This window comes from Atractosteus spatula, chromosome 5, assembly GCF_055471065.1.
Source record: "Atractosteus spatula isolate fAtrSpa1 chromosome 5, fAtrSpa1.hap1, whole genome shotgun sequence".
Taxonomy (NCBI): domain Eukaryota; kingdom Metazoa; phylum Chordata; class Actinopteri; order Semionotiformes; family Lepisosteidae; genus Atractosteus; species Atractosteus spatula.
This window is the reverse complement of record NC_142710.1, coordinates 35,895,686-35,920,642: the sequence shown is the minus strand read 5'-3', so window position 1 is coordinate 35,920,642 and position 24,957 is coordinate 35,895,686. Positions and strand designations below refer to the sequence as shown.

Below are 24,957 nucleotides of genomic sequence, written 5' to 3'. Positions count from 1 at the left end.
TTTTCTTGTCATGCACTCTACATATAAAGCGCTCAGTTAATTTTAGATCTTTCATCACAAGTGCACATAAACTTTTAAAGTAGCACATTAAATTCCAGCTACTCCGTAATAATTTCAGTCAAAGATCTGACATGTAATCCCAAAGAGCCTAATAATTTCAGAATTAAGCAGAGCAAGAACCCAGAGCCATATCAATAAATGCTGACTATAGTCCAAGACTCATAGCAAAGTAATGTGCTATGAAGCAAAAATTTGTAGTGTGAAACAAACTGTACTAGTATTATATTAAATGTAAAGAAAGTACAAATGTTTGAAAACCAATTTGAAAATCTGAAAAAATCTAATTACTGAAGCTCAGAAAGTTTTAAAGAATTACTAAAGCTCAAAAACTTTTAAAAGGCCAGGTAATCAATTTCACATATACATATATACATCACAATGCATATAAAACTACAGTATATCTACAAGTAGGACCCAATTCAGATTTAGGAGTGAAATAGCAGTGAAATGTGATATAGTAATTGTTCATTGCATCTATATAAAACCTAAGCTTGGACTCAAATACCTTGTAAATCATTTGGCAGAATTATCCCTCAGCAAGCAAGGAGTAGGTGGACAAGGTGAAAGTGCAAATCTATGATCAAAGAAAACATACAAATTAAGCACACGGAAATGGAATGCATAACCTCACAAGTTATTCGAGAACATTCTATTATATGATGAATCAGATATTGAGTTGTTTATAATAGAGGGCCCTAAGTCCAGCCAAGGCCTTAAAAAAGCATTTTTTAATGAAAATTAAAATAAAAGGGGCAAACTAGTAACTCATTTCATGACAGAAATGATACCCTGACCTCATTTACTGTAGCTTCACACTTCAGCAAGGCAACCACTGCAACACAAACAAGTATAAACAACAAGCTCTGAAAAATAAGGGAAATGTTATCAGATAATGGGGGAAAAATTACAGGACGGATGCTGACATCACATTGAAAGCTGCAGTACAACCAATCAACCTCTTAGTCAGTTACTCAATACATTATGTACTGTACTACTTTAGAATACTTGAATACATTTCAATACTTGTGCTTTTAATTATATATATTTTCTGTAATATACAGTACTTGTATTAGGAAACTCATTCAGGAATTACAAACTTTTGCCCATGCTCCCTATGTTTATAGTAATCGTGGACCCTCACCTGTTTACCAATAATTGGTGACAAAAGGTAAATGAGGTAACATCAACTGTGAGAACATCTGACGGAGACAATTTCAGACTTCTTTTAGTGTTCTAACACCATGTTATACACATTTCTGACTTTTAACTCACCTGGGCTTCAGACTGAAATCCACTTGCTTTGGGTGTTCATTTTATTGAAAATGAAAAATTAACATTTTCAATGCAGTTCACTTAAGATTATAAGTACACATATCACGTAATTAATTATTAAGTGTTTATAGACAGGTTTATACAGTTTAAAGCACAGATACTCGTGAAAGGTCTGGTTTTAACGAGGTGTACTTTTGACTGGTACTGTATACTGTATAGCCTTAATTTCATTGTATTTCAGTCTATTTATACCTTTGAAAATTGTAGATATATAAATGTAAGTTTTTGTGTATGTCCTTTGTCTTGTGTCTTTGTCCAAACACAGACACTAAAGTTTGTTATAGTAAGCCCATATATTGACTGTATTCCTGATTGTCATGAATGTGTTCATAAAAAGAGCCTGTGATCTTTTCTTTTCCAGATCTTTGATGAAGAGTATAGTGTTCTTTACTTGGACCAAGGTGGTGCTCTAGTTGCAATTAGACACACACCTCTTCCTATCAGGCATCTTTGGTAATGCCAAATAATAGTTATTATTTGAAAACAACTCCTGTTCAATATATCTTTCAGACACTTTTCCTGTAAATCTGATAGCCAATTATATGAAACAGTGAAAAAAATCACCTTATTATCAGCAGGATGTTGTTTAATTACACCAGTTTCAGCTACGTGTGAATACCCTTAAGACAAGAAGTATTATTTCAAACACCTGCACAAGGTGCATTAGGTGAAACTGTAGAATTGTTCTAATTAAGAAAATATTTACATTTGTCATCAGCTGTGATAATGGCTACTGTATGCCTTAAGCTGAATAAAAATAGGTCACCTACATAGCAGGGAGATGGGAGATTTTTTAGTTTTGAGTATACATTTACTAAAAATACCCCAAATAGAGGCACAAACAAACAGGATGATCATTCCACATTTGACATTCCATAAAATGCTTAAAAATGGACAGTAGTTGATCAGCATTGATGTGAAAATATTTGTTCATAGTTCAGCATGTTTTTCTCATCATAAAGGGTTGGATTTTGTGATGATTATTCAAATATATTTTGAAGAATTCCAAAGTCTGTTATTACATTCCACTCTATTATATTGCATGAAGCTTGCCAAATAAAATTAAATATTCATGCAAACCTGGCTAGAAGTTTGAGTGGATGAATAACTATTAAAAATGATTTGGCATTATGGAAACTTGTCAGTACCTAAAATTAGTTTCTCACTCTTGAATCCACTTTACAGTATTTTTTTCTGTTTTGATAATCAATAGGATTATGTATTCATATTTAATGCATAGGTATTGTATCATATGTTATGAGGTAAGGAAGAGGGAGGTTATTTTACATTTTTTTCTCTGTGGGAATTCTTTTTTGTGGACTCTGATTTCCTCCTACTTCACACAGGCTGAGTTTTGATGAAGGCAGGGTGTGGAATAAGTACAGTTTCACTTTCACCCCCCTCTTTGTGGATGGAGTGCTAGGAGAACCTGGAGATGAAACTCTGATAATGACGTGAGTGAAAATCTGAAGTGCTGAGTTTTGAACTGAAGTACTGTATCTTTTTTAAAAATAAAAAATAATCAAATCAAATTGAGACACTAGCTGTGGTTAAGTTGGAATTGATGTAGGCTTTTCAAGAGGTTTTTGTAGAAGCAGAGTGTTGTCCGAAGTCATGGTTTGCTGATGCAAAATCCTGCAAATCAAGTTGGCTCAAGAGGTACTTCTGATGGCAAGGAAAATATCAGTAAAAACAGGCCTTTTCTAGCATAGATAGATTTTAGCACCGTAGAGTTTTACCAATATTCAGTACTACAGCAACTCAATAGCATTATTGATTATGTTTTTATAACGTTCCCACCCAATTTAGAATCGCCAATTGTTTAAGGCTTAGTCTTTGGGCTACAACGTACTAATTTCCAAGGAATTCTTCTTTTGACATGCTTTGAACTCCACAGTGCCTTATTGGAGATGTAGTGCAAAGTCTATCATAGTGATAATCTATCAGTCTATCACTGATGTCACTGCAAGCCTGGAGGTGCAGGGAATGGTGCAGTAGTTTGCAACAAGGTTGACATTAAAAAGCAATGTCATGATAGATGCACAAACCAGTAACATCAGAGCCACAGAGCTCAACCGTCATTCAAAGTGAACATCTTTACTGATTGAGCCACCTGGGACACCTAACAATACATAATCTTTATTGATATAGCAAGAGGTGCTATGTGCAGTGACACAAAGCAAAAAGGAGATGAAGAAGAATTTTGTTTATTTGGCAATAAATTTTGTTCACAAAGGATATCAGTTTTGTGAACTCTTTGAACATGTCTTATCGCCCTTCCCTCTTTAAAAAGGATCTTATTTCCAAGTACAGTAACTCAGATCAAAACAAAATTCTTCAGATTTTGGATCAATGAAGATCAATGTCTGGTAAGCTAGTGACCATATAATTGTTTTTTGAAGAAAAGAATAGTGTTTGCTGGAAATGGTCCATGAGCATGTCATTTTTTAACTTTGGCCAGGCCATTTACCGGTATTATTTACCAGACAGAGAAAGTATACAGTCTATGAATTCAATGATCCGAATAAATCTCCACCCTTTGCAACAAATATGAAGGATTTTCAAAACTGTAGACTTACAATTTTAATATTATAACTGGTTCTCTTTTTTGTTTTTAGTATATTTGGTCATTTTAGCCATCGCTCAGAATGGCAGCTAGTCAAAATTGACTTCAGGTCAATATTTAATCGGAGATGTACAGAAGCTGATTATCAGACATGGCATCTGCACAACCAGGTAAGAATCTCAGCATTTTATATACCCAAAGTTTAACTATGCACTGAAATACTAAAATAATGATAATTTGCAAGGACTCCTCAATGCCACAAAGTACAATATCTACAGAAACTATAACTATATAACTATATAGCATATAACTATATTGTTTTATTAATGCTTTGTAAGATCTGTATAGGCCACTTATTACCCTGCAAATCTGTTACCAGTGTAACAGATGTTCAGGATTAGGTTGTTTCAGTATGATTCATTTTTGTACAATTTATTAAAGGACATACATGTATTATATGGATCTTAAGTAAATTTTCATCTGATGGAATTACTTTAAAGTGAAACATTTAAAACAAGGATTTTGAACTCTGATCTGAAAGAGGCCCAGTGCAGTAAGTCTTACAGGTGCTCTCTGTAAATGTAACGAACAGTTCTTTCCGGACCCTATGTGGACAACACAATCCGAAGAAGTGAGGAAACACTAGGGAAAAGTCTTGCTGGAATACGGGGATTTAAACAGGGGGGCGTGTCCAAAGTGCGCTGGTGCACGGGGGAGGTGTGGCCGAGGCAAACAATCCAAAAGTAATCCATAGAGGGAATCCAAAAACGCAAGAATAAGTCCATAGCCAGGTGATCCATCCAAACAAGGGATTAAAACCATGAACCGGGTCAGAACCGGCGGACAGGGAACGGGAACAAAGATTAAAACCTTAATGGGACCAGGCGCTTCCAGGTCCCGGACTCGCACGGTGCGGAAACCAGATGCAGAGCCAGGATGAACGTCAGCGCCTGGTTTTTAAGGTGGGCTGGGAACAGGGGTCAGGTGCACAGAATCAAATCCAAAGTGAAAGAGCCGGAGCGCCCTTAAGGAGGAGGGACTACAATCGTGACAGTAAATCACAGTTCTTCTTGTACATTACTACACTTTTCATTTCTCATGGAAATTATACAAATTATACTGCTTTGGTATATATCAAAATAAACTGTATTGATGAACCTCTAACAAACACAATTCAAAAGGAAATTTGCATTAAGCAAATTAAAAATAAAAAATACAGTTTGTTTTGACATACTTATTTAAACCACTGTATTTTTTGTTATCCACTCATACAATTACTGTTTTTCTCTGGCGTGCCAATTTTCAGTCCTTTTTAATTTAGCATTACTCAGAATGCCAACAATAAATTTCACAGAAACACTGCCAAGTATGAGAGTGAGGAAGATAAATGAGCTCATTGCCTAAGCGAAAAGCATTTGTTACCCAAGGATCATAGTTCCACCACAACAGTATTCAATCTTAACCATTCAGAGGAATAGGCAGGTGCTTCAGCAGGTATCAGATGGAACTGAAATCACTAGCATGTAGTGTAAGACAAAATCACCCAAATACATTTAGAAAAAGAGAACATAGCTACAATATTGAATTTCACATACCAATTGTAATTAAATTGAGTTAAATACAAATCAATTAAAAACCATCCATCCATCCTTTTTCAAACTGCTTTATGCAGTATGGAGTCGCAGGGGAGCTGGAGCCTATCCCAGCAACCAAGAGGCTCAAGGCAGGATAAGCCCTGGACAGGAAGCCACTCCATTACAGGGCACACACAGACACAAACACACGTGAACTCACAACAGGGCCAGTTAATCTACCAGTGTGTCTTTGGACTGTGGAAGAAACCCCGAACACCCTGAGGAAACCTACACAAAGATGGGGAGAACATACAGCACAAACTCCACTCAGATAGCACCCTATTCAATTCTGGACCCCAGGTCCAGAATTGAACCCCGGACCCGAGCACTGCGAGACAGCAATGCTAACCACTGTTCCATTGTTCCACCTCAATTTAAAACCAACTGGAATCAATTCTCTGATTATTTTAAACATTTTAATGACATTTGAATGGGAAAATATATTAACTCCTTTGTTAATTTGTCAACCAAGGTCCCCATTACAGATGCTTTTGATCAGTGTAATGTCTCCTTGCAGGGTGAGCCATGCATTATGGGTGTGAAAAGAATCTACAGGAAACTCAAGCCAACAGCCAGATGTGTCATGGGAAAAGATTATTCTGTCACAATGACATCAGAACCCTGTCTTTGTACAGAGTCTGATTTCGAATGGTGAGTGCAAGGGGGTCATTCCACAAAGCAAGACGATAGTCTGGTAGTTCTTTTTAAACTGGAGTGAGTTGGCACTCAAGTTAATGCAATATTGCAATAACAAAGAAAGCTTTGGGATTTACAGTTGAGAATTTAATGGGTTCGGGCTTTGTTTGCTTTTCTTCATCTGTGACAACTATTAATCAGATACAAAAACGTCCATGCCTAAAACTGTAATTAACTAAATAAGAAATCTTCATTTTAAAAGATTACAATGAAGACATCAGGAATGTTTAGTGGCTAATTTGTACTGTACTTGAATGGGCATCAATAGATACAGTATGCTCTTTTCTTTGTTGTCCTCTTACAATACAATATATTAGAATATATAGTAGATCTAATTTCCTTTTTCTGTTTTTTTTGTCTTACTGTGTTTTGTTTTGCACTATCTTCTCAAACCCTAGAATCTTTTCAACCCATGTGGTGTGCACTATTCAAACCGAGGTTCCTGAAAGCAATTACTCATCTTGTGTAATAGCTTTCATTAACAATCACAACTCTGCTGTGCATCTGTATGCATGTACCACTAATTGGTGTAATTCATTACCATCATTGTTGGAAAGCACAACTGTGCTGCCTTTTTAATTAGATTAGTGTGTTTGTACTCATTCTAATGAGTTGCCAAAGTTTTCAATCTGTATGTTTTTTCCACTGCTGCTTCTTTCTGTGGAATAAGGGGGAAGAAAAAAGTGACGCATTGTAGTAGTAAACTTCGGTCACATCTGATAAGATTGGAGGTTTATAAGGATTAAACATTTTGTGACACCTTCCTTCACACTCTGGAAAAGAGCTATGTTTTCCTAAGTTGTTTTTTTCTTTTTTTTGTACTCCTTCAGTTCACTTTTAATGTGATGGTTCTTTTAAAAGTCAAACTCGTGTCATGTCACAGAGAGGTGCATTTGACATACACCTTACAGTAGACTGAAAAATGATTTGAAAAACCACACAGAGCTCTGTTACTATCAAACTCTCATCAATCTTAGTCATGCTCTGTTCTGTAACCCATTGAAAAGCATGCAGTCTATTAAAAGCTCAGCATGCGTTTTGATAGTTTAATAAAAAAAAATGCATCAGGTAAATTTATGACAACAATAGTAAAGTATGCATTTCTAAGTGGATTTATTCTGTAATGTACACATACATAAATTTTAAAAGTTTGACATCACTACAGTTTTGCTTGTATATATGCAAAAAGCCCTTGGATTGTATCATAAAATACTGGCAGTAGAATTGATATTAATAGATAGGGTCTGGATGGAACAATTAGACAAAGAACACTTAGGAGACCTGCAACAATTCCCAAATTGTCATTAACCTGCCAGCAAAACCCAAGGGGTAACCCACATGATTTAATATGAACACCTCACCATACATAATTTGAAATGACATGTATGTTGCTGTGACATGTGCTCAGTAGAACGTATCAATTAGTGCAAATAAAAGAAGCCAAGGTAAGAGGTTCAACACCATGGCTGGGTAAGCTTGTTCCAGACTCCCATAACCTTTTGTGTAAAAAACATGCCTCCTGGTTTCCATTTTCAAAAGCATTTTCACATAGTTTCCATTTCTCTACTTTTTCATGTTTTAGTATTGATTATGAAGAAAAGGTGACTTTTTCAATATCTTTGAGATGGTTGAATACTTGAATGAAATTACCTTTTTAGTCTTCTGTGTTGCACAATTCAAGTTAGAAGCTTTTAGCCTTTCAGTATAGCATATTCTTTTAAAACTGGAATGCATGTGAATGCTCTTCCCTGGTCTGATTCCAGAGCAGCAATATCTTTTTTTGCACTGTGAAGACCAAAATTGTACAAAGTATCTAAATGAGATCTTACTAATGGTGTACATTTTAATATAACATTCCTTGATTTAAATGTTAGGCTTTTAGCTACTGTATATAGCCTAACATTTGTTGATCCCTGTACTGTAGTTATACACTTGCCTTAGGAAAGTATCTTTTGGAATCAAAAGATAGTAGAAAGATACTTCTTTTGTTTGGCAGTAATGTGACATTTCCTCGTTCATTATAAGAATAAGAGCCAAATAGACAGGTAAAAATCTCAGATACTGAGTTTGTGTGGACTACAGCATATAAAAATAAAAGTTGTTCTGCTCTTTAAAAAATTGTCTTCACTGTAGGTTTTTTAAGGTTTTTGAAATGACTTTACATATATTCATGTTTTCTTTAAATGTATTTTGAATTGTAGTAGTATAAATAAAACTGCAGTGTAAACTCATATTGTTATCCATATTAGATATACTGTATGAAGAAAAGATATACACTGAACATTAAACCTGGAAAAATCACACAGCCACATTGAAAATCAGAGTCTTAGTATACTGTATTGTATGTCAGGATATTTACAGTTTGTATGACATTGTAATTGCCTTTGATTCTGTGTTTTATTTTAAAGCCGGTTTAATAGATAAGTATATTCTTGTATGCACACTGTAGTGATTATGGATATGAGCGAAGAGGAAATGGAAAGTGCACACCTGCCTTCTGGTTTACTCCATCTTCTGCGTCCAGAATCTGCAACTCAGGAAAGAGTTTCCTCAACAGCACTGGGTAAGTGTATGTAAAAGTCTTGAGATTTCTTTTTTTTTTGTCATTGTCAGTGAATGTTTTTTCTCCCTAAATGATCATCTTTAAAAGAAACTGAGAAGAGTTCAGTGTTGAATCTTTATACACAGACATGAGGCCAAGTATAGATTTGTCATATACTTCAAAATACAGCTACATTAATTACAGTGTAGTAACATTTTAATCACCTTGCAGTTATGTGACATTTACATTTTGAAATACAGAACATATAATTACATTTAAAGTCATATGGCTGATATTGTAACTGCATTATGTAATTACTTACGATATGGGAGTTACAAATGTAAACTTTCATGTAGAAAAAATTGAATTTATAGTGTGATTACTGGTTCAGTCATAGGATTATTATTTGTAATTATATCACTGAAAAGTATAACTACCACATTATTAAAAGGTAATTACTGTGTTATTACACTGTAATAAATGTATTTGCATTTTAAGGTGTATCCAGTTGATTTATATACCAAAGTGATTCCATCATATGTATTCAATCCAGAATTCAGTAAAACTGGCATCTTGGGTGCTCTGAAGTGGAAATATAAATATATATAATAAATGAACTGCCTTTGAACTCATCATTATATCATTATAACATACTGCATGTTTTCAGTGTAAAAAGTACTGGTATTACAGCATTCTTTTCTCTTTTGCTAACAACTTTTAACATTTTATTTCTGCCACTATGAAGACTGACAGTATAAAGTTCATACAGAAACTTCTACAACTGAATGACATTTGGTACTATTCATTGTCATTCACACAAGCAATGCATCAGTAAATCTGCCAGTCTGTAGGGTCTTGTCATAACCAATGGGGCCTATGTGCCAAATTGTACACAGGTGCGCTGAGTCATACAGTGAAAAATGCAATGGTACCTGACACATCAGCATCACTTCTCTCATGGGGCACCCTATGGCAAGGTATGCTCCAGACAGATCTGTGCAAATGAAAGCCATAATGATTGCCAGAAGTGCTTGGTGTCATGAACAAGCCATGTGCACGAGCATCACATCAATCCCTGGCATTCAGAAAAAGAGAACATAAAAAAAACTGAAATCTGATTTCTCATACTTGAGTCTATCATGATCCCTGCATTTGTTATTCCGACTAATCTGTTACCTCATGCCAAGGTGGGAAGTTTAACACTGTTAAACTAAAAACGTTCAGTTTCATAAAATGCACTTCATGTTCTTGAAAAGGGCTGATATTATTTGACTCTGAATTTGTGGCGGAATAAGCCACTGGTGATAAGAGTAACAATAACTAACCCTAGGTGGCTCTGCAGTCTCCCTTTAAAAAAGATTCTTTCACAATTGTCAAAATAGTATTTCTTCTTTCAATATTCTGCTGGTTTGTGTCTGCCAGGTACCGGAAGGTGGTGTCCAATAACTGCACTGCTGGGGTAAAGGAGCTGTACACAGCCAGGAGGCAGCAGTGTCCTAATCGGCCTCCTAGGGGCCTCCACCTCGTCACCAGTGAAGGAAAGCTGACAGCCACCCTGGGTACCAACGTCACTTTCCTCGTCTTTCTGGAAGAAGTAAGTACCCTGAAGGGAAATAGACGCGATTAAAGATTTTGTATATTCCTGCCTAGAATAACTCTGACAGGGCTATTCTTGTGTCAGAGAAGTCTGTAATTTCAACAAAACTGACGTTTCTCTACCTTCTTAGATACTCAGGCACTGGTGTAATCAAACATAGCCATTTCCTGCAGCCACTGTAGTCACAGGTGCCCACTTACTGACACAAATGTTATCCTTTCTTATGATCATTTACTGAAATGTCATTGAAAAGCCTATATTTATCTCTGTGGTCTCATTTTCAAACCTCACTGACATTATAAAGATGCATTAATTTGCTCAATGCTTGTGTCCTACTAATGTGTAAAGTTCATTGCAGTTCAACTTTATTTAGAATTTTCATGATGTGATATGAGGGATTTTTTTCCTTGGTGTACTTTCTATAATTTATCTCTCTTGGATTGTTACTGTGCTTTTTGACTGTGCCTTTTGTATTAAACATTATGTTTTAGGGTGATGGGTCTAAAACAAGCATCATGGTAGATTTTGGTGATGGTAATGCCATTTCATACTCCAATGTGAGTTCCATAGAAGATGGGATCAAGCATGTGTACAAAAATGTGGGGATTTATAAGGTGTCTGCTACTGCAGAGAACGGCCTTGGATCGGACAGTGCTGTCCTCTACCTGCACGTAACATGTAAGTTACTCCTGCTGTTTAGTGAGTGAACAGACCACCCCCTGATGTATTTGAGGTTGACAGATATAATGGTAATGACTTATTGATCAGGGATGTTGAGCTCTCCAATCTGTCAATCTGATTTGCCAGAAAAAGAAAATGAGGTCTGGTTTGCTCAGTGTGTTAGAGATGAAAAATAACACACAGATGACATGATTCCCAATGAGAGAGACATTTGTATAAAACTCCATGGAGTGTGAGCTGTTCAGGGATAAAATTTAGGTTATAGGAAGGAGGAAGAGGGGCAAAAAAAACTGAAGCAAAATATGCATGCAGAGAATTGAATCTATCTATTTCATTATTATTGTCAAATAAATGAAAGAATGAGGACTCCAGTCTGTCATGCTGGGTGTTTTTCTGTCCTTGAGTAGGTCAGCTAGAGCACATTCACCTTTCTGCTCCCTTTGTGGCTGTGAAGAACAAAGAAGTCAATCTTACAGCAGTCCTTTGGCCAAGTCAAGTGGGAACAGTCACCTACATCTGGTGGTTTGGAAATAATACTGAGGTTGGTCAATGAGATGTTTTCAGTGTTTTCAAAGCTTACTCAGTAAAGGTATATAAGTACATTGGTTCTGATACCGTTTTTAAAATAGGTTTTAATTTTTGTAAGAAGCATCTGTAATTTTAAAGAGTGTCAGAATATGAATTTTCTTTTAGAAAACCTGTGATTATTTTTTTTGAACTGATATTACATCTATAGAAAACTTCTATAGAGATCTATAAAGTGAAATATACCTGTTTTCAGACATAATATACACACCTGATTGATAAATTGTATAGATTCTCAATACATAAATAAAGTATACTAATTGTAATAACTTATTATTATGATATAAAAGCACATTTTCATCAGACATAATATATAATAACTTTATGTATAATAAACATTTATATATTAAAAATAATATCACCTTCTCCTACAATTAAGTATAAATTATAACTGATGATTAAATTATGAATTAGAAGTTACACTATCAAATAATTAAAGATATAAATAAGTCTTAAGTGATTGTTGCTCTTCTTTTAAAAAATCTAAAATATTAAATATTAAAATAGGATTAATTTTCATTATATAATGTTGAATACAGTGCTCATACTTTTTGCTTTTTTGTGTTTGTTATTGTGGATGAGTCCTGGGTTAAATGAAAACAACATCCCATGCCACAGTCACAGAGATGTTACTAAGTGGCAGCTGTTTGCTTGCCTCAGCTTTCCTAAGTTAACCATCCAAATCCAACAAGTAATTTGTTGGACCTCAATTTTAAGAGCTCTAGCTTTAATCAAAAATCTGGGCCATATTTTTCTTCTCACCGACATTATATGGGTACAGTATATAGAGAGAAACAATTTCAGGGGGGTTTTCCAAGTCGAAAATGCCCTTCTTCAGTACAGTAGTACTGTAGTAGCAGAAGAGTAGTGATTTACTGCCTTGAACAAATCTTGAGACTTTAAGACACATCTAAAGTGCAAAAATAAAATTAACTTACATGTTTACAATGTTGTGAAGGTTTCTGTTTCTTCTTTGCAACTTTCCTCACTTCCATTTACATTCCTTTCAGTCTGATGCAGAAAAGCTAACACATGCTTTTGGCATTTTCCAGAACTGCTTATTAGTAAGCAATGTGTACTGCTATTTCAAAACAACTTCTTAGCTCAGTTATCTAACGTATCTTTAGTTAAGATAATGTCTAACTACATACTGTAGATCTTAACTAGCTAAACTATCATAAAAGCTAAACTTTATGATAATTTATGACTTTTTTAAAGCTTTTTTGCACCAGAGCATTGGAAAAAAACCAAAATACTACCGCTCACTTTTAAGGGCTTGAATAGTTCAGCTCCTGACTACATCAGTGAGCCATTAAGTCCCCTTACACCTACACATCACTTGTGCTCTTTAGATTCTGGCCTTCTTTCAGTTCCCAAAACATGGCTCTGAACACTAGAAGAATGTGCTTTCTGTGCTGTTGCCTAAGGCTGTGGGATGATCTCCCAACTCATACCAGTTCTTACATGTCAGTCAGCACTTTTGAATCCTGTCTTAAAATTCATTTTATGCCGTGGCGTTTAATATTTTTTAAATTACTTTATTAAATCCTTTTTACGTGTCTCTTGTTTATAATTTTATTGCAAAGCATCACAAAAACCAATATTTTTCACTCGTGTGACCATGTTACCTTTCTTTCAAAGGCAACTTAAAACTATTCAAGAAAAAATATTGTAGGCTTCTATTGTTTACATAGTGTAAATAACACAATGTCCTCCCAGTAGTCAGGCTGATAAGAAGACCCCAAGGGATACACCAGCTCCTTATCTTTTTTTCTTTAAATTTCAGCCAGTGATCACTCTAGAGGGAAGTGTTGCCTTTACATTCAGCAAGGAAGGAATAAACACTGTCACAGTGCAAGTGTCTGCCGGGAATTCCTTACTGCAAGACAGGAAAACAATTGCTGTTCATGGTGAGAGACTTTATCTTTTCAAAAAGAAGGAGTATTTAGCTATCCAGTCTACTCATGGAATTCTGTAGGACCTGATTCATTTGTTGGGTGTTAAGCTTTAAAAGGTTTATACGAACTCACAATGTCACTGCTTTAAAGAAATGTCATAATCTTTTGATTTTGCTAAAAAAAAGCATAATCAGAACCTAGGTTCTACTACTACTATTACTACCATTACTACTAATAATAATAGCTCCCTTAACAGTATCTTCTCAAAACTCTTTACAGGAAAAGTAAAAACCACAGACAAAACAAATGAAAACTAACAAAGATAGGGAATAATAAAATAGCACATAGAAAAGGGATTTTTCTGATGATAAGGATTCTGGCTGCTGAATTTTGGACATACTGAAGTTTATATAAAAACTTAATATACATAAACTGAAATATACTATACTGTATAAAAGAGCAATATAGGTGGGGTGCAGTAGTAATTACTGTTATACTGTACAACCTCTGTTTTACACCCCTTATTCGCTGTTTAAATCCAATTTTAGACAATTAGTTATGGACAGATATATTAAAAGTGGAATTAAATTGCATGGCTGAGTTGTTGTGTGGATACTGTTATGAAGTTTTATTATTATAAATGGGTTTCTATTTGTTGCCATTATTTTCATTCAAAGTCTCATCAAAGCTAAAAAATATATTAAGAGCCTTTATTTTGCTGTCCAACGAACCTTGAAAAATAGTGTAGTGTTTGATCTTCATTGAAAATAACCCTCAGATATTATAGCAAAAACATGAATGCAGAATAGCTCAAATAAATTGACTAATTTAAATTTAAAATTGATTTTAGTGAAAAGTACCCATAATCATACTTGACTACCATATATATGTATTTATAATTGATCTTCTCTTTTAAGAATATTTCAGATCACAGCTTTTAGCATTTTCCTCCAATTTGGATGACTATAACCCTGATGTTGCCGAATGGAGACAAGACATCAGTAGAGTCATCAAGAATTCTTTGGTGCAAGTGAGTTGCACCAGATGTTTCCTTTCATCACAATTTGTAGGCATTTGTAGTTGAAGCTGTTACAGAATTATCGCCAAATAAAGTGTCTTTCCAGAAAAGTGTTCTGTAACAGTGGTGGTGAAAATAGTTTTGGATACTTACTGGAACAGTGCATCCCAATGCTTTAGTACACATTCTGTAAAAAACTATAGAACCCAAAATAAGAAATGACTCTGATGTAATAGTAACCCCACGTTTTTTATTCTTCATGGAAATGATGATATATAGAAGACAAGAAAAGACAGGAAAAATAACATGCATAATTATTGTATTTATAGCATGCAAATTAAGTGAAACTGAAATTAACTTTCAGATACAGAAGATTATATTAAAATTCACATTTGATCAAGATGAAGTGTTTTTTATGATTTCTTTTACTGACCTATTCTCTTTCACTTTGTGTTTTATTATCACATAATCAGAGTTTTCTCTAATGTTTTTAGTGACAAAGAAGGGCTAGTTCATTCTAAAGTGGAAATGTTTTTGATTGTAATTGAACAATTCTAAGTGCAATATGTATACATGTATGTATTTTTATGTTATGCTAGGCCACAGATATTGGTGAAGAACAACTCCTGGTTACAGTTCTCCCTGGCTTACCAACAGCTGCAGAATTCTTTCTTTTACCTGACAAAGAGTTAACCGAAGGGAAACCAGAAAGAAATGCAGCACATTTAGATCAGGTAAAAATATTGTCTTGTTACAGAATGTTACGTTCCTCTCTCAGCTTTGACAACAGCATCAAGCTCAAAGAATGATCTTGATTTCAGCCTTGCAGACTATCAGTCTTATTTACATGCTTTTTTACTGTTTCTTTACATCTCTTAAGTACAGATGTCTGGGTGCCTACAGTGATATGAATCATTGTGTTATATTTAGAAGTCAGAGCCACTGGGAAAAAGTTGTTTGAAATTATTAAGGGGTTAACAAGTATTTTTTTTTGTGAGAAAAAATGTCAGAGACCATGATTATAGGTAATGACTATTGACGATGTTCCTGGCATTTATTGATATAAATTTAACAAAAAAACAATGTTGGATCTTTGCTACCACTCTCATTTTACAACATCCCGACCTTAATGTTTTAGCTGCAAGTTGGGGACTTTTGAAAGATCTATTTATGCATTTGTTTAGGTATTTTTAGTGTGTTTTTGCATTTTTGGAGTAGTACAGTCATGAACCTGTGAGTGTTGTTGATGGAAGTTTTGATTTATTTAAAAAAGAAGAAAGTTGTAAGACTTTTATATGATAAAACAAAAACACTTAAAAACTAAGAGATTATTTTGCACTTTATGTCTGAATTTAATCATTCTTCTGTCAGAGAAGCCTTAAATTTGATTACAAAAATGACTGGGTAGACTACATAGTTTGTGAGATTACCCAGAATTTTGATTGTTTTCTGTTACTCTGAATTTAAATGTGTCATTTTTATGACACGTGTACTTTACCTGTACTGTACATTTTCTAAAAGCACAGTGGAAAAAAATTGAGAACCAGCTTCAGATACTTTCTGGAAATAAAGTATCAGTACAAAACATATTTTGAAAGTGTAAAACAGTATTCAATTATTAAAATATATAATTGTACAATAAATATTAATTTCCAATAAAACATAAAAACAAGAAGATTTGGAACTGGTAAAAGTGTGAGTAGTGATTAGCTTTTTGTAATTGTTTCTTATCAATTGTAAATCTTAATGCTTTCAACACTCAAACAGTGCATTGTCACTACACCAAACCAATGTTTTTCTGTTTCAGTGAAATTTTAATTATGTAATATTTTTTAGCAAATAACTTGCTTGTGTATGGATTGTTCCTTATTTCTTCATATTTAATGTACTGTAAGTTCGGTATTAACTAGCATGATATAATTTTTAAAAATACATTCTCTTATACACAGCTGTTGTTACTTTTTGTTTATGAACTACTTTAACATAGTATTAAAAATAATTCAAGGTGTTACTACAACATATGAAACTTATTTTGTCTCCAGTGTGAAGATGCGGTAAGGTCGTAACATGTCAGTGTTTATTTTACTCCAGTGTTTATTTTACCCCACTAGATGTCACTGTTTGTTCATTTTTATGGGCAGTGATGCGCTTGTGTAACTATATGTACATTATTTATGATATATGCATTGGATACATTAATATTTTAGGGCAATCAGATGCAATAATTAACCTAAAGTGACATATGAGGATGATAGCTTTTAGAGTGCAGACCAAAGAAAGGACCTATGTTTGTGTCTGTGTAATAACCTACAGAGTATGTTTAAGATGATTCCAATTTTTGCAAATTCTTATGTACATTGCATATTAAAATCACATTTTAAATATTAACACCTCTGCTTATAAACAATTTAGTGCTATGTATATGAGTGTGTATGTATATAACTGTGCTAAGGAATGAAAATTAGGGATTATGTCTAATATGAGAATGTGTAAGGTTCTGATTCTGACATACAGTACTATCAGAAAACATTTTTAAAATGTCCTAAGGATTCCTGTAATTATGTAAGGTGTTGCAAGTTAAGAAATCCGGTAGATCTAATCATAAACAGGTTTTGATTGCCTGGCAAACTATGTAATAAATCATCATTCAAGATTGGCATCTCCAAAGTGTAATGTGTAGGCAGCTTATTAAAAAGTTTAATAGATTTACTGACCCTGATACACTTCAAAAAAGGTAATTATTCATAGAATAGTCTAATTTTAACTACTAGGAAAAAAGAAATCGAGAACTGAATATATTGCTCATATCACAATTAATTTGCTAAATGGGGCAGATAAAATTAATGAAGTAAAGCTGAGAAAGAAAATGAATTCTGGAAAGGCATTTGTTTTGTAGAATATCCTTAAACAGCTGCAAATCATAGTTCTTTCTTCCTTGGCTTTGGGTGTTGGATTAAAAGAGGATAGTAATTCCAGTGAATTAAAGGATTTACGATCTTCATAATAATAAAAACAGGCTGGAACACTTACCTGTTTATGCCATGATTTATAACATTGAACTGTCCCCTCATGCAGTGTTAGCACATTGTGTGTACACTCTAGATCACTTTTATTATGATTAGCATATTACCGTTAACAACCAAACTTTAAAACTGATTGGTTTAGGTGGCGGTAGTTCCTGTTCCCTTAGAAAACACCTTTTTATCACATTATAATGTTAAGGAAAGAAATATGTATGGGCTGTTGGTCAGAGCTAAAAACAAGTTCACCTTTTGCTCACAAAGAAAATGCTGATGTTTCGAACAAACCTAAAAATGACTATTTCTCTGGCAAACAGCTGAAAATTTAAAATGTCTACATTTTCAAATATGTATATCATATAATTTTACATATGCTTCAAAGACCATCATAGATGGTGGTGGATGTCATGCTTGTACTTCAAGATACTGAAACTCTAAACAAACCCCCCCAAGGGCTTTTGCACCCAATATCAGGGCATAGCTTATGGTTCATTTGGACAAACATCATTGTAGTCTATCTAACTGTTGCATAAGGAAATAACAATGGTGAAACTTTTGTTTGCATTACAATAATGGCTACGGCTTTTGGGGTTTTGCCTTTCAGTCTCATGTCAAAGTGAATATAACCATATTCTTCATTAGGGTTTATTCTTCCAGCCAGAATAAGAAGAATAAGCCCACCGAAGGTTCACGGTCACCATTATGCATGGAAACTAGTCCACTGTTGAAAAGTCATTTACCTATGTTTAGTATAGCACAGCCACCTATAATAGCAACTCCCAGATAGCAGAGAAACAATGGAGAAGGCAGTTTTAAGGGTGTGTTACAGTAGATAAGAATATAGTTCCCCATAAATATGCTACCCATTATTCATTGTTCATCTTTCAGAATTGTACAGTATGTGGTATTATCTTTTTAACCTAGTGGTGTTGATATTTTGCAAAACCCATAAGTTCACCAGGATTTTACTTCTGCAATGGTAACACTATGAAAACCTCTTTATCATTCCCCAGCTTTCTGAAATGTTGCTTTCTGCACTCAACCAAAACTTAATACAGTTCACTCTTCGGCCAGGTGTTCAAGTCACGGTCTATGCAGCTCATTTATCAGCAGGTAAGTTCTATTTAAGTATGCGTCTTGGCTGTGTACTGAAAAGAAAGACTAGATGTTGTCTCAGGAAAGCCATTTTCCTTCTGACTTTGATAATCATTTTAATAATCATCATAAAAATGTAACACAAACAATAATATACCCATACAAAGGCTACTTCAAGCTACTACATGTAGCTGACATATTGGAAAAAAAGGTTTGTAATTTCAACTATTTCTTTAAGTATACAGTATGTATATTTATATACAGTATATTGAAACCCTATAGAAAACCTGGGATAATTGTGCTTCAGAAAATGGCTGAGTAGCAACCTAAACAGAATATGGAAACATGGAATTTGTTTTTACAGTATGTCTATTTTAATTTCTACTTATTATCTGTCAGGTGTAGCTATAAAGGTTCTGTTGAGCTATTTTTTGTAAAGCTTCAATACTGTATATGCAGTATCTAATTTTGTTTCAAAACAAATTTACGTGAATCCCATTTGCTCTGTGTTTTCCTTCTAAGCTCCTCTTGTGGATACCAGTGAAAGTCACAGTGGCTCTGCAATGCTCATGTTGTTATCAGTCGTATTTGTGGGGTTAGCTGTGTTTGTCATCTATAAATTCAAAAGGTACAGTGCTCTTGATATATGTATATAGTAGGGATTGATTTATGTATTGTGTCTTACTGGCAGAAACAACTCATTTTCTTAATATCTGCATGTTTGTACTCAATGCATGTCTCTAGTCTCAACAAAGACTAGATTATGTCCCCTTCTACAGTATAAACTACATTAAAAAATTAAGTTCATTTTGATAAAAAATAAACTTTGATTAAGCTCTTTACAAGAGAAAGGATTATAATGGATGATTATCAATTGCTTAGAAACAAACTTGCAATATTACTTTACCTTAATTTTTATTAATCCCGTGTGCATAAAAATCCTCACAAGTATATACAGTACATTAATTTGTAATAATATAATCACTGGACTCAGTTGCTAGTTGTTTTGTTAAATCAGCTTTTAATATCTTTAGTTATATAATGAATGCTTATTGACATATCAGATTAGAATGACTCCTGTCCAAAATGCACAATTTTGTGTTTCCAAATTCAAATTCAAATCCAAACTAAACACTCAACTGGAATTTTCAAACCACATGAAAATAAATACATCATTCAGTGGCAAAAAGTTATCAATATGCTGTCAAGTCAGAAATTGACATATCTGTGTAGAATTATATTTTTTTAATTTAGAATGGCAAATCCTTGGCATGTTTCCAGTCATAAAGAAAGGGGCAGTTGGGGTTAATACTTGTTTGTCAATGCTCTTTATCCATGACTTATCTTTATCTTTCCTCAAGGAAGATCCCAGGCATCAATGTCTATGCGCAGATGCAGAACGAAAAAGAGCAAGAAATGATAAGTCCAGTGAGTCCCATTGAAAGCACTCCTAATGATACACAAAGGGAATTAGTGACTTCTTTGGAGCTACTGGACAAGGAGCTGGATACACGGGCTATAGGTAATAGCAACATTATTACATACTGGCAGTCCAAACTGCATGGGTTGAAAAATCAGTTAGGTGTTCCTGAATCACACTGGCACAAACAAGAGCCATTTGACCCATGCTTCTTTGAGTTATTGATAATATTTATTGTTCCAAAGATCTTTTCCCCCCATTTCTTGTATTCCTTCTTCTTTTATTGCTTTCCACAGAATTGGCCTCAACAATGTGAATTGACAGTTTGTCCAAGACACGCACTACTCTTTGTGTAAAACCGTGCCTCTTGTACTCAATCCTAAATACAGTCATACCATTCTTTAATTCAATGGATGACTTTATCAATACAGTTTGAAATTTGGAAAGTTTGGATTTTCTATCCTATTCCTTTTCTGCGCAATATTGAATAACTTCAATATTGAAATTTAATAGCTATTTTAGCCTGTGTACAATATTAAATTTAGACCTAGAAGTATTCTGGTTACTCTTCATTGACCTTTTTCATGGGTATTGATGTTCTTTTTATACAGTAGAATTTTATGAACCCTGTAAGTCTAAGTGTGCTCTAAAAACCTTATTGTATAACCCTATAAACATTTTTAATTGGTTCTCAACATTGTCTGGAAGAGGACAGTGATGAGTCAATCTGAACTGCTGCTAACTGGTATAAACTGCTGTTTTGGTGTACAGTATATAACACCTTAAGTTTTAAATAAGGAAACATTTTGCATTAATAATAGCATAACTGTTCTTAAACTATCAAACATCCTAAAAGTTATCTTTAATTGCCAAAGTGCAATGAAAGTAAATCTAAGGGGAAATTTACTTTAACATATCAGTTCTCCACCTAACATGAAGGATTTCTGTCTGTGCAACTGTACTTTGTAGCATGTAGAGGGCAGTTTGACAACGTGTAGTTGTATAGTGAGATGTGTTGCAGTTTAAAAATACAGTTTAAAACTAATATTTTAAATTAGTGAGTGTACAAGGGAAGAAATATGGCTGATTCTAAATGAATTTAAACTGTTTTTTTCTTTGTTTTTTTTTCCTCCCAGGATGCATTTCACCACATGCCAACATCAAAATCTCAAAGGAAATCCCCACATATGTAAATGTTTGAACTCTGGGACACACAATCTATAAACAGTAGTGTTATGGACCTCGCAAACCATTCAGACACAAAAAGGTTTTAAGCTTTATACCTGTGCATGTGGACATTTCTGACAAAAGACAGTGCTCCATGGATATCTGAAGATACTGTGTACAGGTTTTTTTGTATGTCTCAATGAAATAGCCCATTTTTTGATGACATTTATTTATATAAGGTATGGTACTTCTTATGAAAAGCCTGCATGTATGAGAAAAAACCTTTTGGTTTGCTAAAGTGGCTTTTATGTTTATTTGCTCTATTTTAATGCTAACAAGAGTGATATGCTATTTATTCATGAGACTATATTTCAAAAAAAGGAGAGAAAATGGTTAAAAATCTTAGCCATTATATTTTTTGTAAATCATAAATGTTTGTGAGAAATGTATGAATTTTAATATTCTCAGCTAATTAAAAAAATAACTACTGTAAAGCTGAAGAAGAGAAATGTTCAGTCATCAACCCTATTTCTAATCAAAAAATGAATCTGTTTTTTCCTCCTTAAGGAATGTAATATTGCACAAGTCATGATACAGATTATTAAGTTAGTTTCTTTTTTTAAAAAAAATCAAATTTCAAATGCATTTAATTATAGGTATATACAGTACAGTGAAATTTTATATTTTTCATTTTAAATTGTTGACAGTGGGGAAAAGTTTAACCCTTGATTTGTTTTTACTTATTTAAACTCATTGTTCATTTTACATTTTTTATTACATTTTTTATTCATTTTACATTACAATCTCTCTTTGTTGATTTACAATGGGTCTGTGTTGATAATTGCTTCCCAACATGGTGCCAGTCACATTAGACTATAATACACACTAAACATTCATCAGGGTAACGATTCATGGTAAGCGAGTATGACAGTGGTAAGTCTTTTTCTCAAAAATTTTCAAACCACTTTTCCTTAAAAGAAAATGTATAGCTCTTAACCCCAGCTTCCTGGCCAAATTTCCGATTGACCCTTACCAATCATGGCCTCCTAATAATCCCCATCTATGAATTGGCTTCATCACTCTGTTCTCCCCACTGATACCTGCTGTGTAGTGAGTGTGGCACACTATGCCTGCCGTCGCATCATCCAGGTGGGGATGATGCGACGGCATATTTGTGATATTTTACAGATATTTGTGATTTAAACATTCCCACAATTTTCTTCCAACATGAATAGATGAGACCTCCTAGCTCTTTATTCTTTGGGGGGGGTCTCGTGAGCAACTCAAACAGTAACAGTTTCCAGCTAGAGTGCAGCTTGGGGCCTATGAGCTCAAGTGTGCATTTTCAAATCTGTGCTGTGTCATTAGCTGGCTGGTGACTGAGAGGGAATTACCTGAGGTGGAGCATACAACTGACAGAACACCATCAAAGGTAGGCAGATTCAAAGTCAGAGAGAATCTCCTCTGGTCGTTAAGAAACAGCTGAAATTTAGTGAGAGCTGCATTAACTTTCCTATTTGACACCTTTGACCTACTGTTCATGCTGTGGGGTTGTAAGGTGAGCAGAATTGGTTTGCCAGAAAGAGTGCAGTTCAGAAGAACATGTTCTAGTGTTCAGTGCTAGAGTGGGAGCTGAAACTGAGAGTCTAATCCAGGGGTTGGCAACCTACAGCACGTAGGGATTTTTACCAGGATATGCAATAAAAGCGACACATGCAATAAATAAGACACACACAATTAAATGTTAAAAACTGTCCCTGACTGCTCCATACTTCTACACAAAATACTACACAATGAAAGGTCTTTTACACTGAAAAACAATTCACTTGGTTTATTTACAGCAATAATTTTTGCAGGGCTTGCCTACAGTTTTCACAGGAAAGCTAGAAATCCGTATCACTGATAACATTTTTCAGACTTAAGAGTAAAGTCAAACATTATAAAGCAGTGGGAAGGTTTTGGCATGCTGTCTTGATGCATTCAAGATCTTTTTGTCAAAAAAAGGTCAAAACTACCCTGAACTGAATGATGAAAAATGGGTTGCAAAACTAATGTTTTGAACTGACATCACCACACATATGAATTAACTCAACCTCCATCTGCAGGGTGCAGATCAAACTGCTATGGGTCATTTCGAAATGTGGAAGACTTTTCTTGCAAAACTTGCCATTTGTGCTGAGGACATTGACATCACAACTTTCTGCTATTTCCAACATCTTAAAGAACTTTCAAAACACTGTACAATCTGTGTTGTTCACTTGGAGTGTCCATGTGAGAACTGGTATTAAAATTTTTGTCCGATTTCAGTACAGTATTTCTAATGTTTTGGCCCAATGTTTTCATCTCTGATTAAACCAGACAGCTTTGATACCAGCAACATAGATTTTTCAGTATATCAGTGGATGGGTGTTGGGGATTTTGAAATGCACCACACTAAATTTAGCTCAAAGTTAGATATTTGTTTGATTTAGATATTTGTTTTTTTTAGAGAGAGGCCAAACTTCTTGCATTGTGTTCAAAGGGATTTATGATTTTTTTCTCAACTTTCACTTTATCATTTAAACACCCATTTACTGTATTTTTGAGAGACAATGTTTCAGATGCCAATAACTTTCCAAGCGAAACAGAGATTTCAAACCACTGATGTTTAAAAGATTGCATTTTGAGACATTTTTCAGCATTTGGATCACCATATCTCTGTGAATGCATATTTTCACACATTAAGTCTATTCTCTGTCCCTCCTGTAGCAGGTTAACAACTGAACTCAGCAAGAGAAAGTATGTGTAAGGATCTCACTAAATGGTAAGATGAGCATATTAACTTATTAATTTTAGATATTACTGTATTTTAATATTAAATTTGTATTAATCAGTTTGTAGGTAGAGCTATTATTGTCGTTAAAAATGTATCAGTGGCAAGCAAATCCATAAAAACAAGTACACGAGCTAACTCTTGACACACTTACTGTATTCTGAAAGGTTGCCAACCCCTGGTCTAATCAATGAACAATCGACAATTACAAATTACAATATTAAAAGACTTTTAATATCTGAGATTCAAAGTTCAGTACAATTAATTTAAGAGGGAAAATAATTAAAATTATTTTAACTAGTGAATTAAAAAATTGGGCAAAGCTTTTAGACTGTGAGCAACACTTAAGATTGCTTTAATGCAATAAGTCTCCTTTCCCCATTTTATTTATTGTTAAAGTTTAAAGTTTTCAAGCAGAACCATTAAAGTTGTCATTTTGATAACAGCAGTTACTTTTTCATTAAATTATTTTGCAAGTGCAGTTTTCAATTATATGTTAACTACAGGTATCTAATTTTATAAAGAATTGCATTATTAATTACTAACTACAATAATCTTTCATTATGTATGCTGTAAACTGCTTTTTGAATGCTTTTTAAAATAAAGGGATTGATATGAAAGGCAATGTAATCCTGGAACACGCAATATTATGTCATCCTGTTAAAAAAAGCATACATGCTTCACACACAAATTAGTTAACACCATGTCTTCCATCAAAATCCAGAACTAAGAGAAAGGTATTAAACTGTGGTGAACAGGGTTAATTTATACTCCTCTTTACAATTAACTTTTCAAGTTTAGACTCTATTGTATTGCATAAGCTTTATCTGAAAG

At 34.1% G+C, this 24,957-nt stretch overlaps 1 protein-coding gene across 1 annotated transcript in view; it reads left to right on the top strand.

Annotated features, from left to right (window-relative positions):
* sorcs1 (sortilin-related VPS10 domain containing receptor 1) overlaps positions 1-21,479 on the top strand; it is a 220,009-nt gene extending 198,530 nt beyond the window's left edge. Inside the window, exons 13-27 of the mRNA XM_088915889.1 lie at positions 1,754-1,845; positions 2,739-2,846; positions 4,011-4,128; positions 6,110-6,243; positions 8,738-8,851; positions 10,253-10,424; positions 10,919-11,105; positions 11,513-11,649; positions 13,480-13,603; positions 14,509-14,621; positions 15,209-15,343; positions 18,643-18,742; positions 19,247-19,352; positions 20,086-20,246; positions 21,281-21,479. Coding sequence (XP_088772015.1) covers positions 1,754-1,845; positions 2,739-2,846; positions 4,011-4,128; positions 6,110-6,243; positions 8,738-8,851; positions 10,253-10,424; positions 10,919-11,105; positions 11,513-11,649; positions 13,480-13,603; positions 14,509-14,621; positions 15,209-15,343; positions 18,643-18,742; positions 19,247-19,352; positions 20,086-20,246; positions 21,281-21,345 — 1,866 coding nt within the window. The 3' untranslated portion in view covers positions 21,346-21,479. The remainder of the gene's footprint in view (positions 1-1,753; positions 1,846-2,738; positions 2,847-4,010; positions 4,129-6,109; positions 6,244-8,737; positions 8,852-10,252; positions 10,425-10,918; positions 11,106-11,512; positions 11,650-13,479; positions 13,604-14,508; positions 14,622-15,208; positions 15,344-18,642; positions 18,743-19,246; positions 19,353-20,085; positions 20,247-21,280) is intronic.
* Positions 21,480-24,957: the final 3,478 nt, after the last annotated feature.